The sequence below is a fragment of the Chlamydotis macqueenii genome, chromosome 9, assembly GCF_036417535.1.
Source record: "Chlamydotis macqueenii isolate bChlMac1 chromosome 9, bChlMac1.mat, whole genome shotgun sequence".
Taxonomy (NCBI): domain Eukaryota; kingdom Metazoa; phylum Chordata; class Aves; order Otidiformes; family Otididae; genus Chlamydotis; species Chlamydotis macqueenii.
In genome coordinates, this window is record NC_141564.1 from 4456828 (window position 1) to 4469103 (window position 12276).

Below are 12276 nucleotides of genomic sequence, written 5' to 3' on the forward strand. Positions count from 1 at the left end.
AAAGAATTAAAAGCTATCACTAAGGTTTGTAAATTGCTATTTTCAAGTTGCCCTAATTTTTGCTATGATAACAACAATAATCAGGAATAATAGAAACTTAAAAAAAAATTAAGTCCAGTTTTAAATCTGATATTGAGTTTTAAGTATCTACTTTTAGTTTTAAATCTTGGGGTTTTTTTCTGAGCACAAAGCTTTGCTGATGTGTGGATAACAAGCATCGTGATGAGCCTGCTTCACGTCACTAACCAAAAGTAACACTAGGAAATTATAGAGGGTACCAGGATGCTAGGAGATGATCTAACATATAATTTCTGTTCAAGCTATTAAGAATTTTTAAAATTAATTTTTAATTAAACAGATAGATATGTTGGCCTATGTCACAATCTTTAGTCCTGCAGATGAAGTGTAGGCTTGATTCTGAAAATATTCTTGTAGGTTTAATACACGTGAGAGACCAGAATAAAAGTAAACCAGGACTGCTCACACTTAAGAAAACTTCTATACTGGCAGTCTTTCTTAACAATCATGGGCCAACACGATTCCTGGCACACCAAAAAAAGCTAATGAAGATCTCCATTTTAATTTTAAGGTTAATTTAGAGGAGTTCTCATTTACTCTCCCGTATTAAAGTACAAGGGCTGGTTGCTGCCAAGATTTCCCTGCAGAAACTGGAATTATATTCTCCATATCCCAAGACAGGCAGGAGCTGCTCATAATTCAGTACTGAAAGGGGTCGATGATACCCTCAAGCTTGCTGAAGTTACCCTGTACAACTACCACTCCTGGGTGCTCAGGAAGGTCCTGTTGTGGCAAGACAGACTGCTTCTCTGGGAGAGAGAAGCAGCAGCAGCTCATTTTAAACAGCAAAATACAAAAGCAAAAGTCAGTGATGAAATTGTAAAGAAAAGGAAGTACTTAGAAAAAACCAACAAACGGGCAAGCCACTGGGCAGCATTCACTTCCATGCCATTTTGGTTGTTATGCATTAGAGCAGTTATCCTAGCAAGTGCTGCAGCACTTGAAGATGCAGAGATAATTAAGGAAAGGGAAGGGGGACAAAAACCACACCACACAGACTTAACACATTGTACATAGCTTTGCTTTTCGACTTTTTTTTTTCTTTTTCTTTTTAAACAGTGTTTAAGAAAAATATGCTGTGTTACCATAAACTAAAATACTCTATCAACCTCTTAAGAGTTTAGTTTTCATTTTGACTTCTTTTGGTTCCAAGTAGGTTTTATTTATTCTTGTTCTGTTACATTATAAAACCTTTTCTCAACATTAATGGCTTCAGGAAGAAGAAATAAAGGAGAATGACGAGCACAAAAGAGAGCTGACAGTTGGGTATCCTGTTGCCTTCTCTTGCACCACTCATCTGTAGGTAAGGGTACAGAAGAAACAGGGCATAATGTTTCACAGCGTACAGTCAGACAGGAGTTCCAGCTGGCATTCACTAAAGCAAAAGGGAATATTTTCCTCATATAAAATCACTGTTTAAATCCCAACCATAAATAGCTATGGAATAATGGGGTCACTGCTTCAGTAAGATACTGCAGGAAGCTAATGATTTTACAAGACCGATAGTTTAAAGCATCCATTGGCCGCAAATTGCTCAATCCATAAAGAATGAGCAGCTCTACAGGTTTTCAGTAAATCAATTCCATTAGAATTTACCTTGTGCATAAGATAATCTGTGGACACATAATGGGGTTTTTGGGTAACTTTCAGCAGCCCCTTGTTGTTGCTTATTTTTTTTTTTTTGTTAAACTCTCTTGGCTGGGTTGGATAAAATCACTGTCTTGAGGGTTCTGACAGCATGCCTGGAAAAATGTCCACCTCTACACAGGCACACATGCAGCCCGTGTAAAGTCTTAGATACTCCCTTGTAGAAAGAAGGCAGGACAAGACAACAAGTGGAGTTCAGTCTCTGTCACCTGTAGTACTAAAACTCTGCCCCAATTTGAAGGTCAATTATATTTTACACCTGTAAGAGTGTGAAGTCAAATGACAATTGTTTGTTATTTGGACCCACACAAGTAATTCTTCATAACAAGCTGAAATCTCTCCTGTATGAAAAAAATAGCAAAGGTAAAAACCTCTATGGATTGAGTGACAGGACTTTTGTCACGTATCTGCTGTGTAGAAACAGGAAATTGAGAACTACGCTTGCTAACAGACCAAGTTCTATATTACTTTATTACTGGTGATGCCAGTATGTCTGTACCACGTTTTCTCTGGGTTGTGTAAGGAAAGGGTCTAGCATTATCACTTACTACAACAAGATCATTTTAGGCAAAACAGTAATAGGCAAGCAGAAGTTCAAATCCTGTCAATGAACTCATAGACTCTGAAAAAATATTGTATTGGTTGTTACAAAAGAGCATGTGGCTGGAGAGCTGTTAGTACGGGAGTGAATCATCCCACTCCAACTGCTCTTGCCTGGTGGCACTCCGTTTGTCTCCCTTTTGGACAATCACTTCCTCTTCCTCCTCTTCTTCCTCCTCTTCACTTTCATCTGATTCAGCACTGGTTGTGTCTTCATCTTCTGTGTCTTCTTCCTCACTCTCCTCTTCCATCTGGTGAGGCTTTTCGTATTTCTACAGTACATTTAAAGAATGAAAGAGAGACAGTAGAAGGGGCTGGGAGAATGTGAGCGTTTATTCCACATTTAGAAATGCTAACATGCTGGGGGAATCTGCTTTCCATCATTACGGGACTATTAGGCATCAAATATGATACGATTCAATAGCAAACATTCAAAAACTACTGTAACAAAAATGGAATATCAATAAGCAATATCTTTGTTAGTCAGGCTAACATTAACCCTTCAATATCAGATTCTTTAAACTGCTGATCATTTCCCCTCCTTTTAGTGTGTACATTAAATGGTAAAAACCGAAGTAACTGAATCATCTTGTGTAGCTAGGGTGCAACTATGAATGGAGAAGTGGTGTTGTACCCAAGAATTCTTCACCATGCTATTTAGTAATTATATGTGATGACAAATATTAAGTAAGTGCTCAGTTTATTTATCAGGGTGTGCAGAGCTGAAAACTGAGATGGGTTCCTGAGTGTATGTACATACAACTGTTCTGCCAAGCTTAAACCTCGCTGCTGAGTAAGCTACCAGCCCAGACAGTAACTCCCAGTAGTATCATGACATAATACTGTGAGGCTCAGTTAGTTACATACCTCCATGGGGTTGACGGTAATAGTCAGAGCAGAATCATCCCAATCCATTTCATTTTCTTTACTTCCTTCGTTGTCTGCAGAGCTGTGCTGATGAGCTGTTCGAATTCGATAGACTCCCAAGGTTATGATGAAAATGAGTATGCTCACACAGATTACAATAACAACAGTAGCCACACTCGGAACAACTGGAACAAAAGGTGGAAAAGGGAATGGGCTTATATTTGTGGAACAAGTTGTCTACAAAACACTAAATATTTTTTTGACAAGTGCCCATCTGCTAAGGCAGAGCATACACGAATGGTGCTTACAGATATCTTATAATGAGTACTACAAAACATAACTAAAAAATCAGTATGCCTACCACTTGTTCTTTAAGCCACTTTATTACAGAGGACAAGTAGTCAATCAGTGCAGAATCAATTAGTTTCAGAACCAAGTGTTTTTGCAGTAAGGCTCAGTTATCTTTCTTACCTGCATGTGGCCCCTTCTCATTGATTACAGCTGAGGTGTTAACCTCACTTGTGAGAAACAGTGTATCTCAAAGCTTGTATAAACAAAGGTTTCAAACCCTTGTACTGTGGTGTAAAGCTCAGTCTCCAAGAAATAAAATAACAGGTTGCCACTCTATTTGCCTGTGTTACAACCTTCCCGGGAGACTCCTGAGGATTCAAGACATTTTTCCTGTTGGACTCTGAGAAGCCTCTGTCTCCACCTAATAAAAGGAACAGACCTCTCAAACTACTCTCATATTATCAATCATTTCCATAATTAGGTTAGTGGAGAAGTGCTGCCACTTTCTGTGTACCTTTGCTACCTAGGCACTGCCCTTCTAGGAGCCATAGTAGCTCTGTACACCATCTTATCGCCTCACCCTGCCTGTAAGAACAGGACTCTGAAATCAGAACAATATTAAAGAAGAATGAACGAGTTGGTAATAGTTAATTTCATAAAAAATCAGTTTTGTTTTAGCAAAATGTCTGTACAAGGGTACAGAAAAATACAGCAATTTTCTAAGCATAACTGTATATACCTACTTATAGCCCCCTACACTTTACACCAGCTTTACTTCTTTACATATGTATCATTGAGCTAAAAGGATTTCAGAATCCAGCATTTAAACAGATATCTTTGCTCTGGGTTTAACTTCATTGAAAAAGCTTCAGATTTGAGTATATATTTTAACTCATATAGTCTAAAAAGTCAGTTTGAATTCTGTATTTAATATATACTAATACCCCCTGCACATGGCTAGGTAGACATATCTCCTCTCCAGAGAGCTCCAGACTGAGGCCTGGACAGCAGGTAACAGAAGCACTACAGCAATTCTGTATTTAAAAAAAAAAATAATAATAATACAAACATTTCTTGCTTCTGCTTAGAAAGGGCTGGGCAGAAACTACTATTCCATGGAAATACAGATGAACAAAACCAATATGAGCATAAATATTATCCTTCGTACCATTCAATTCTAGAAACAAGACATTTTCTTAACTATCTGGGTCAGAGTACATAACCTTGAATGAAGACTTTAGAAAAGGATACCAGTTTTTAATTACAAGGTCCCTCCCCAGAAAGAAACAAGTGAAGTCAATGTTACCTTCTTTCATACCTGTGCCATGATCTCTGTGAGGTTTCACAAGCTGTAACTATGAACTTCAGGGCTTTATTTGTTGACCAGGCTGAATCACAAGAGAAATACTGACATACCAGAACGAGCAGTGTCTGTGAATTCATCACATACCTGAGTTGTGAACAGCACTTGTGCTTCCCTCTGAGTGGTGGACAGACTGCAGAAATTGCGGTTGTACTATCATATGATTTACATGGTCCATGGAGTTGGAGCTGTGTAGAATATTAACCTGGCAAAAGAGAAAAATAAGAGATCAGATACTAAAAAGTGCTCTATATTGCAAGCCTGCTGGCTCCACACATTACATTGAACTGTGAAGTTTATCACCACATACAAATAATATTATATAGATCTTAAGTGCCATATTATCTTTTTCTGTGCCAGTGAAAAATACACAGGTTAATACATTTCTCATTTCTAGCATTAAAAATACATTCTAACATTTCTAGCTGGAGACTATGAAGTGTCACAGAAAATGACTTTATTATTTACCTGTCTGGTTAAGTAGTGCCTTTTTTTCTCTCTACTAATCAGCTTTTAGGTGTTCCCTGAAAGTTAGTGGGAGATCTGTCACACAGAACACTGACTCATCGAGTTTAAAACCAAAACAGTAAGAGAATTAAAAGAGGTCTCCATTTTTCCTGCGTCCCTTACTTGGTACTGGGTTCTAGGTTGGGTAAGCTGGTTCTTCAGAATAGGTCTGCATCAGCAGTCATTCTCAGTCCCTGAGCCACTGTGCTGCACTGGACTTAGTCCCAGCACACATAAGCTCATGAGAGCTATCTAAATACTCCTGTGGTAACTGACCACGTCTGGGCAGTGGATCCAAGAGAATATGGCAGATGAAGTCCATCCTATGCATTTGTTACTGACTTTCCTCCCCGAAAAAATCTAAAATCATGTATATTATGAGGAATGACCTCCACCTGATGAGGAACAAATTATAGAACTTACTTATTGTAACGGATAGTGCTTGAAAAAACTGAAAAGGTGAATGCTGCAGGAAAGAAAAATGTCAAGTTAAGTTAAAAAATAACTATTCTAAGGAAAATAATGAGCCTGCAAAGATTTACTTTTGAGCAGGTGTATAAATCCTCAAAAAGATCTGTAGGATATATTTATATCATGAAAAAACAATAATGATGACCTTAACCTCCATTCTGTTTGAACTGGATTAATTCTCTGTGTTAGTGGAGTTCAAGAGAAGGGTCATCTCCTTACATATGCAGCAGAACTGACACCCCCACATTGAGAAATGTCCACAGGAGAAGCCAACTTCTACCAGAACGCGTCAATCAGAATACATGTTTTAAAGAAAACTTGATGTTGCTGAAGATAAGGCTAGTGCTCAGCCTCAGGGACAGAAAAGAAAATGTGACTAAATGATTGCTTACCTCCAAGTTAAATTCATTGCTGGTGTAGCGTCCGTTTAGCTCTGAGCACTTGACTCTGAACTTTCTGTCAAAGGTAGCAGAAGTGTCCCAGTTACGATACCGAACCTGCCGAAGAACCTGTTCATAGTTGTGCATGCTGTCCACACCTGAAATGGCGGTAGAGCAGTAATCTCAAGGAAACACTGTGTAACACATGCTCTGTGCAGTACAGGAGAAATCAAATGTTCACACAGAAAATACAAAATTGGGCAGAATGATCTGAAAATGACAGTGCCTCAAATATTCCCTGATAGAGCCTCTGGCTGATACTAAATTATCTGAGAATAGTTTTTTGAAATTAATATAGGTCCATAATGGAGAGGAACACATGCAACAGCAAAGATTTAGAATAAATTTAGTGTGAAAAAAGAAATGGCCCATGAGTTACCAGCACTGTGCAGTGCACTGAGGAATCCCCTCATTCCCACGTTCCACTGTGATGGTCCACAACAACCCCCACATTTAAAGAAAGCAGTTTTGCTGTTTTCCTTATTTGGGGAGTAGCAGGAGGGACGCTGCCATCAAGACAAAGCTGTGCTGTATTCCAAAGAATAAACACAGCACACACAGATCAAGGAGTGACTATGCTTTCTGAGACACAGTCTCTCCTGGAATATTTTATGGCTAGTTCATCAGAGATCTGTGTCTAATTTATTTCAAATTACTACTTTCATTCCAATAATAGAATTGTTGGTGGGAAGAAATAAGAGAAGGCAAAGTCCATGAACATACCATAGATTGAATATCCTGCTGTGGAATTTGTGGCATCTAGATGTTTTCCTTGAAGCTCCGCATGATCTAGTTCTAAACACTCTTGTTCAGGATCTAGTTCTGCACCAACGACCAAAATATCACAGAAATCCAAGTTGTGGAGCATTTCCTCTAACACCACTGGCTTCTTGGCTGCAACAGATGGCACGTATCATGAAGAAAAAAAAAAAAAAAAGAAACTAAGATAAATAATCACGGAATAGCTCAGTCGTTTTATGTGCTTTGCATCAAGGATTTCAGTTTTCACAGATGGCTGAATTGGGTTTTACCTATAGTAAATTCAGCACAGTTGAAGCAAATCAAGAGAGAAGTGTCTTGCCTGCTCAGGTGCTGTGATGATGAAGGCCTACAAACACCCAGTGAGATAGATAGAAAATACACTGCTCTGTACTGAAGGGCACTCCAGAACAGTACTGGGAGTAGAAAACCAAAATTTGATCCTGGAAATAAATTCAGGTGAACAATTCTGGTTTTCAATACTGTATTGATACCAGGTTGCTATGATACATTCATTCTTTTTTTCAAGGAAAACCAAACAGGAAAAGTACATATCAAATAGATCTACACCTCAGTTACTCTGTGTTCCATAAAGAATTTGTATTACAAAGAACATGGCCGTCTATCCAAGAACGTGGTATTATCATAAATGGCAAGATCCTACGGTGCGTGACTTGGAGAAATTCAGTTTTAAACAGACTATTCTTCAGTACATATGATTAAAAAAATAACTCTGTTACTGGAAAACAACTAGCTTAGCGATTGAGTTCTCTGGTCAACTTAGCACAGAGTGTCTGGCAAGACTGCTTAACCAGCCCCTCTCAGGGTACCGTAGACACAGAGATTGCAATCTTGGGACTAGTGCCCATTTTACAAATTTAATTTTATAATTAATTACTGCTTTCCATTTTATCAGCACAATTAACAAAATCGTGTTACAAATAGAGTGATTCTAATGAAAGTATGGTACTCAATGGAAGATGTAAAGCAGAGTGGAAAGGAATTATTCTGAAGTAGGCAAGACACTAAATAGACAACCGACTTTTTCTTGAAGCACATACTGCTCTGTCACCTTTAACACATTTTTCAATGTGTTTAACTGAATGTCTTCAGTACAGCATTACTGCTGCCCAACATTGCCAAAATTAATCTGGGTGAATTGACTTCCTTTGTGTTACTTGTTTGCACCGTCCTTTAAAAAAATACGAGAAGCCATGTTACAGAGCAAGTAATGATATTTAAAAGAAATCCACAAACCTCCATCACGTTCCTGTAAATCCACGGGATGCTCCACTTTAGTGACTCTGCTGACAATCCTGATGTCAGGTAACAAAGTAACGCCTCTTTCACTTTCAAACTGTGCGGCTGGTCTAGCAAAGTGGTCCATCCCACTTACTGTAATCTTGGGCTCATTGGCCTGAAACACCATTACATACGCATCTATATCTGGGATACTAATGCAGACATCTTCACCAAAACATCTGAAAAATATATTATTCATTAACTGCATGTAACAGCTTGCACATCAGAGTGTGTGGCGCTTGCACTGCCCAAACCCACCTGATGGCTCTCATCCTTTTGTACTGTCTCAGACCAGTCTATTCCATACTGTGACACTGCCCCACAGACACACATTTGTACCATCCAGATTCAAGACAGGCTCAGTCTTTAGTAAAGTCACTATGAGAATAATATTTTGATGTTTAACTGACATTTAACAAAGCAGTGAATGGTTAAAAAAAAGTAAACTTAATTAGATGATAGCAACTAACTTTAGTAAACCTAATATTAAATTCTCAAAGCGCTAGCTAATGAATATTGAATGTTTATTTTGTCATGTGTGAATAAAAGGGCCTGATTATCCATTTAAATTGGACCCATTGTGAACTCATTCTGGCACTGCCCCAGTATTTACTGGGGACAAAAGGGGCCTCTATCAGCATTTTCATCTGAATCAGCTCTGTGCTTTGGAAGTGAACCTCCTGACAAATTTCTTTGATCTTGGCAGAAGGTTTGGGCCAGCCTTGGAGTGTGCAAAGTGGACTGCTCCAGTGAAACTACATCAGAAGATGCTCTCCAAACACTTAGTGTGCTCAGCCCACCGCAGTAGGCTAAGCCTAGTACTTAGTCAGAACTATATGCGCCGTAGGTGAGAGTTCACAGAGCTGATATTTTCACACTGTTTTCACTCTAAAGATCTGCTTTCACTGCACTGCCCAGCTTGCTCTAGCAGAGACGTACCCCAGGGGAGGGCAGAAGTGGCCAACAGCTCTTTGAGTATGTAGAACTGTAAACATCATCGTGCAGGTTCTGCCACTATTGTTGCATGAAAATGGAAGGATACGGATGTCTGTTTGACACCCAACACCAGTACTTCAGTGATGACTGCCATATAAGGCTACAGACAAAGCCTACTTCGAGCATAGCTGCAAATACTGTTCTTGCAGATATGGCGTCTGTTAGATGTACTAGGCCTGCTTTAAAAAGTCACGGCTCTAGCTATCTCAGAAGAAACTATAACTTTTTAAAATGAACAGTAACATAAGAAGGCAATAAATCCAAGTACTGTTCAGCCCAGACTGCATGCTCCAAACTATAAACAGAATGCAAGCAAATTACATTAAAAGTTTCTTAAAAGGACAATATCAAAAGAAAATCATAATGTAAATCAGCATCAAAGTAAATGAAATTAATCCTTTATGTTCAAGAACATGAAAGTATGATTTTAGCAATGTAATGTAATTTAGCAAAAAATTCTTCTTTTTACATGTCCAAAGAACAAAGTAATTCATTTAAAATGTGCATAATCTAATTAGTTCAGCTGAAGTATAACTTACTGGACTTTAGATGAGACTTTGAGACGTCGTACGCCTGCAGTAGGAAACTGTCTAGAGTTGATGTATGAGACCTTTCGGAGAGCTTGATTTATATTCTCAATGTCATCTCCTTCCATGACAAGGACCGACTGGGAAGGGTTGAAGTGATACTAGGGGAAAGGTATATAATTAGCATGTAAGGTACCAGGTACAGAGTGCAAAACAAGACATTTTTAAGGAATGTTGCAGACATAAGTTTAAAATCTAATGATTTAAAGAAAAAAAAAATACTTGGTAGCTATTGTTGGCTGAATCCATGTGTCGTTCCCTAAAACATGTACTTGTATCGGCCATCTGTTTCATATCTGAATAACTACTGTTATAATTAATTTTAGAGGAAACTAATCCTGATTTGCTGTGCTTTGCCCAGTATTATCAACTTTGCTGATACTATTTCTGCAGCTGTAGCGTTCAAAACCTGAACTGTCATCATTATTATTACTATATAATTTTTTAAGGTTAAACACAGTCTTCATATAAAAATATGGCCTTAAACCAAAGTAGCATGCAGAAGCGTATTTTTCCTGCTTTCTGTCTTTCAGAGCTATATTTCAACGTGAATGAACAAAACAATTACAACATTTCCCTCCTACGTCTTCATTACCGTCAGACACAGCAAAGGGGATTCTCCTGTCTCTGTCCCATGATCAATAAGGGTGTCATGATTTAAGATGGAGCTGCTCCTTGCACAAAGCCAGCTGCTCATTTGAGCCAACAAACCTTGCAAAGTCAGTGGCTGTTTGTGTAGCCCTGATCTTTCTCTAGGCCATTGCATTGAACAGGAACAGTCTTGCTGAGCAAGAAACCTTGCTACTATATCCGCATAGCAAATGACTGATTTTATCTTCATCATAATTCATCCCCATTTTTTTTTTTTGGTCTGTTAATTGGTTCAGCAAACTACCTGCATTGCAGAGAAACCAGATTAACCCCCCTGATTTTGTACCCTACTGTTGTCAGCACAAAATACAAAGAAATGCACCCATTCCTCACACGTGGTCCCTTCCTGAAGCTCGATATTGATTACGTGAACATGTTCTGTTATGTACCCACAATGGCTGTGTACACTTCCTTACAATCAGAAAGGTTAAAAAGCAAAAGAGCAAATCGACTGTGAAGAAAAGAACGAAGCACAGGGTTCTCTTGTCAAACAGATCATGGAGGACTGGGTTTAAAGCTTGTGCTGGAAGGACACTGAAGGGTATTTTTTAACAAAGAGGAGGACTAACAGGAGTCACAGCCTGCATACACGTCTGTTTCCATTCTATAAGCTCCAGTAGTAGAGAATAAAATTAGCAAAAGGAGACTCTAGCTAGCTAGTTAACTTAATAGTGCAGCTGCCAGAACAGCTGGAATGCTGCCAAAAGGACTGAGAAAGCCCTAGTCTGAGCCATTTTTGTCTCTCTCATTAAAAAGGGCTAAAAATAGAAACAGTGTTTCTGAGAGCTGTTACAGATATCTGAAAATTAGGCTGCAGACAAAAAAAAAGTCCAACACTACTATGTCAGAAACTGTATACAGCTGTATTACTCTTTCTTAGGTGGACAAAGGGTGAAGCCTCCTGAGTCCCAAGTGCCCAGCAGAAACATGTTCCAACACCAGTCTGAATCTGCCAAGCACCATGCAAACAGCCACACAGAACCAACCTATCATCTGTGCAACTGCCCCACGTTCTTGTCTGAGATCAGGTATGTGTATTTTTGACACCAGAAACCCTTTCTCTCTATTAATCTTCTGTTCAAGGTCAGGTGCCAATTGTTGTGCTTCCGTCTGAGCTGCTTTCTGTCAGCCCCAATAAGAAACCCTACTGCAATCCCTCTCACTGCTCCTTTCATTTTTGCCTCCTGCTGTTGCACTGACTGTTGAGCTGGCTGTGGAAGTAAAAATGAAAGCAGAAATGTTACAAAAACCACTATGCTTCATCTGTATTTTGGAAAATGAAAATGTTCCAAAGTTTGGCGAAAGACAGAAAAGGAGGAAAACAATCCCTCATCTTCATTTTTCGCACTGCACTGTTAGTACAGGAGGAAAGCCACTCACCCATGCTGGAGCAGCAGTGGGCAGTGCAACATAGATTTTTCCAAGCCCATGAAACAACAGACTACTCAAATATTGTCAGATTTCAGGGTGTGACAACAGAGAAGGAATTACTATGCTTTTAAGCACCACACACCAAGTGTATGTTGCTTTATTTCATGTAAAATCCCAGCAAAGAACTTACTGGCAAGCACATACACTTCCGTTCCAGAAAACCCTACCTGCTCCTTGTATGTGTTGCCTTTTAAAAATAGCTTTTACTCATAAGTATGTTCTTTTGCTGGGAGCAAAAATGTGAAATTCTTCATAATGTCCTTGGTATGATTAAGAAAAAAAAAAA

At 38.8% G+C, this 12276-nt stretch overlaps 1 protein-coding gene across 1 annotated transcript in view; it reads right to left on the reverse strand.

Moving 5' to 3' along the window:
- Positions 1 to 372: 372 nt before the first annotated feature.
- Positions 373 to 12276, reverse strand: part of CLSTN2 (calsyntenin 2) — a 338134-nt gene continuing 326230 nt past the window's right edge. The window contains exons 11-17 of the mRNA XM_086754967.1: positions 9861 to 10009; positions 8281 to 8504; positions 6988 to 7158; positions 6217 to 6362; positions 4934 to 5051; positions 3193 to 3377; positions 373 to 2597 (exon numbers count right to left, since the gene is read on the reverse strand). Of these exons, the coding sequence (XP_086611093.1) occupies positions 2400 to 2597; positions 3193 to 3377; positions 4934 to 5051; positions 6217 to 6362; positions 6988 to 7158; positions 8281 to 8504; positions 9861 to 10009 (1191 nt within the window). The 3' untranslated portion in view covers positions 373 to 2399. The remainder of the gene's footprint in view (positions 2598 to 3192; positions 3378 to 4933; positions 5052 to 6216; positions 6363 to 6987; positions 7159 to 8280; positions 8505 to 9860; positions 10010 to 12276) is intronic.